The sequence below is a fragment of the Bombina bombina genome, chromosome 2 (genome assembly GCF_027579735.1).
Source record: "Bombina bombina isolate aBomBom1 chromosome 2, aBomBom1.pri, whole genome shotgun sequence".
Lineage (NCBI taxonomy): Eukaryota > Metazoa > Chordata > Amphibia > Anura > Bombinatoridae > Bombina > Bombina bombina.
This window is the reverse complement of record NC_069500.1, coordinates 1,159,073,453-1,159,075,948: the sequence shown is the minus strand read 5'-3', so window position 1 is coordinate 1,159,075,948 and position 2,496 is coordinate 1,159,073,453. Positions and strand designations below refer to the sequence as shown.

The window sequence follows — 2,496 nt, the reverse complement described above, 5'->3', positions numbered from 1 at the left end:
AAAAGTGAGTGTCTAAGTGAACCACAGCTGCTGAGATGAATGTAATTTTAGTAAGTTTGTTGCAGAGATTGTTATTTGGGTAGTAACATCAATTTGCAATACATGTAATGTGAGAACTCACTTTGAATCAATGCAGTTTAATAGTTGGTGAAGGATGCTGTGGATATTCTATAGCTGCCACATGTGAATAAATCACTGAATAAATGCAGCAGCATAAGCACAACAAGTCACCAAATGAAATAGGTGTTAACACAGAGAAAAATATAACAACTGAAGAGTAGTTAAGATGACACTGAGTAGATCGATCAGAGTGTAATATAATGTAAAAAGTGTATACTGCTATAGCATATAATAGGTAAGTAGCTGGATGAGGTACCTGAGCAGTTAAAGCTTAAAGGGACATGCCACTCACATTTTTTCTTTTATGATTTAGAAAGAGAATGCAATTTTAAAAATCTTTCTAATTTACTTATATTATCTAATTTGCTTCATTCTCTTGATATTCTTTGATGAAAAGCATATCTAGATATGCTCACTAGCTGCTGATTGGTTGCTGCACATAGAAGCCTCGTGTGATTGGCTCACCATGTGCATTGTTTTTTCTTCAACTAAGGATATTTAATGAAGGATATAAATGAAGCAAAATAAATAATAGAAGTAAATTGTAATGTTGTTTAAATTTCTATTCTCTATCTGAATCATGAAAAAAAGATTTTGGGTTTAGTGGCCCTTTAACCGCAGGAGAAAGAACTCAGAGCAAACAAACAGTCTCAGTCCACGAGATGCGGCAAAGGTTGGCGTGTGACGTCACCGCTCCAATACTTCCGGAATCAGTGAAACAGCTGACAGGCGGCTTAGAGTTCCGTAGCTGAACAGAGAGTTCTGGGGTTTCTTCAAAGGAGGCTGGGAAGGAGTGCAGACAATGCAATCTACTATCCAATACCAAGCAAAGAGTAGTGTGGGAGGAGGCCATTTATAGGCTGGATGTCAGACTATTAAAGAAACAGTACTATTTGTAAGAGAGTTAATACAATAACTGCATAGGTGAGCAGAAGAATAGCTGTGAACATGACAAAGACCGAGAGATTGTACAAAGATTCAGGCTTGATCGTGAATTCATATTACACTTGTATAGAGAGATAGAAGATTATTTGGAGCCTATGATGGCGAGTTCACAAGCTATTCCGGGGCTATTGCTGCATTGCATTTTATGGCAACAGGCTCCTTTCAGGCGGTTTCTAGCGTCATTTTTGGAAAAAGTCAATCAGCATTTTCACATTACTTAACAAAAGTCATAGAGGCTATGATGATTATTTTTCCACAATATGTTTGCTTACCATCTACCCAAGAAGAATGGCAATCTATAAAATCTAATTTCTATAAGATGGATGGGATGCCCAATGTCCTAGGGGACATCGACTGTACCCATGTTGTAGTAAGACCACTTCAAGCTTGTGAGGAGATCTATAGGAATAGAAAGCATTTTCATTGCTTGAATGTTCAGATGGTCTGTGACCCCAACATGAAGGTAAGTGTCCGTTCAAACTACCCAGGCCCATGTCATGATTAAGGCAGACTGGCTTATATCAAAAGTTCGAGGACGGAGATATGCCTGAAGGATGGCTTTTAATTTGTCTTTTTTAATTTCCATTTACATAAATTGCGCCAACTTTGTCTTCTGTAATTAAACTGTTTAATGTGTTGTATTTTTTACATTACTATCATATTATTTAGACATCATTCTAACTAATGTAATTTTAATATTTTTATTTTATTTCCTATTAGGAGATGGAGGGTATTCATGTACAGAATGGCTGTTGACTCCCTATAACAACCCACAATCCAAAAATCAAGTTTGTTTCAATGAAGCACATCGATCTACCAGGGGGATAATTGAGAGGACTTTCGAAAATGAGATTTCGCTGTCTTGATTGTTCTGGCGGCGCAATGCAGTATGCACCAGAGAAAGTCGCTAGAATTATATTGGTTTGCTGCACACTACATAATATAGCAATTAAAAGAGGGTGCCCATTAGAGGAAGAAAACACCATACCTGCTGATGATTGGACAGAAGAATTATGTAGAGAACAACCTAATAGGCGTGGTATGGCAACAAGGGACATGGTGTCAGAACAATATTTTGATGAATAAATTTAATGTCATACTTTTATTAATAAAAAACTCATATATTTGATATATTAAAGATTCTTTGATTGTTTCTTTTTTTATTTTTGATAAATATATAAATTGATGTAACATAACATATAGAAGATAAAAAGTAATCATGGTTCTCATCAACAGACAAAACAATGGTTACAAATCATGGTATCCAACAACTAATAAAAAAAACATTTTCAAATGATATGTATACTTCAAGATATAAAAAAGGACTATTGACTAGATAATGTTGTTTTTAATCAATTACAAATGGTTTCAAATAGTAATTATAAATCATTTTTATGATAAAGGTCATAAAAAACAACTGTTCTTTATTGA

At 34.9% G+C, this 2,496-nt stretch overlaps 1 protein-coding gene across 1 annotated transcript in view; it reads left to right on the top strand.

Annotated features, from left to right (window-relative positions):
• FBXO8 (F-box protein 8) overlaps positions 1 to 2,203 on the top strand; it is a 318,169-nt gene extending 315,966 nt beyond the window's left edge. The window contains exon 7 of the mRNA XM_053703835.1: positions 1,786 to 2,203. Coding sequence (XP_053559810.1) covers positions 1,786 to 1,931 — 146 coding nt within the window. The 3' untranslated portion in view covers positions 1,932 to 2,203. The remainder of the gene's footprint in view (positions 1 to 1,785) is intronic.
• The last annotated feature ends 293 nt before the right edge of the window (positions 2,204 to 2,496 follow it).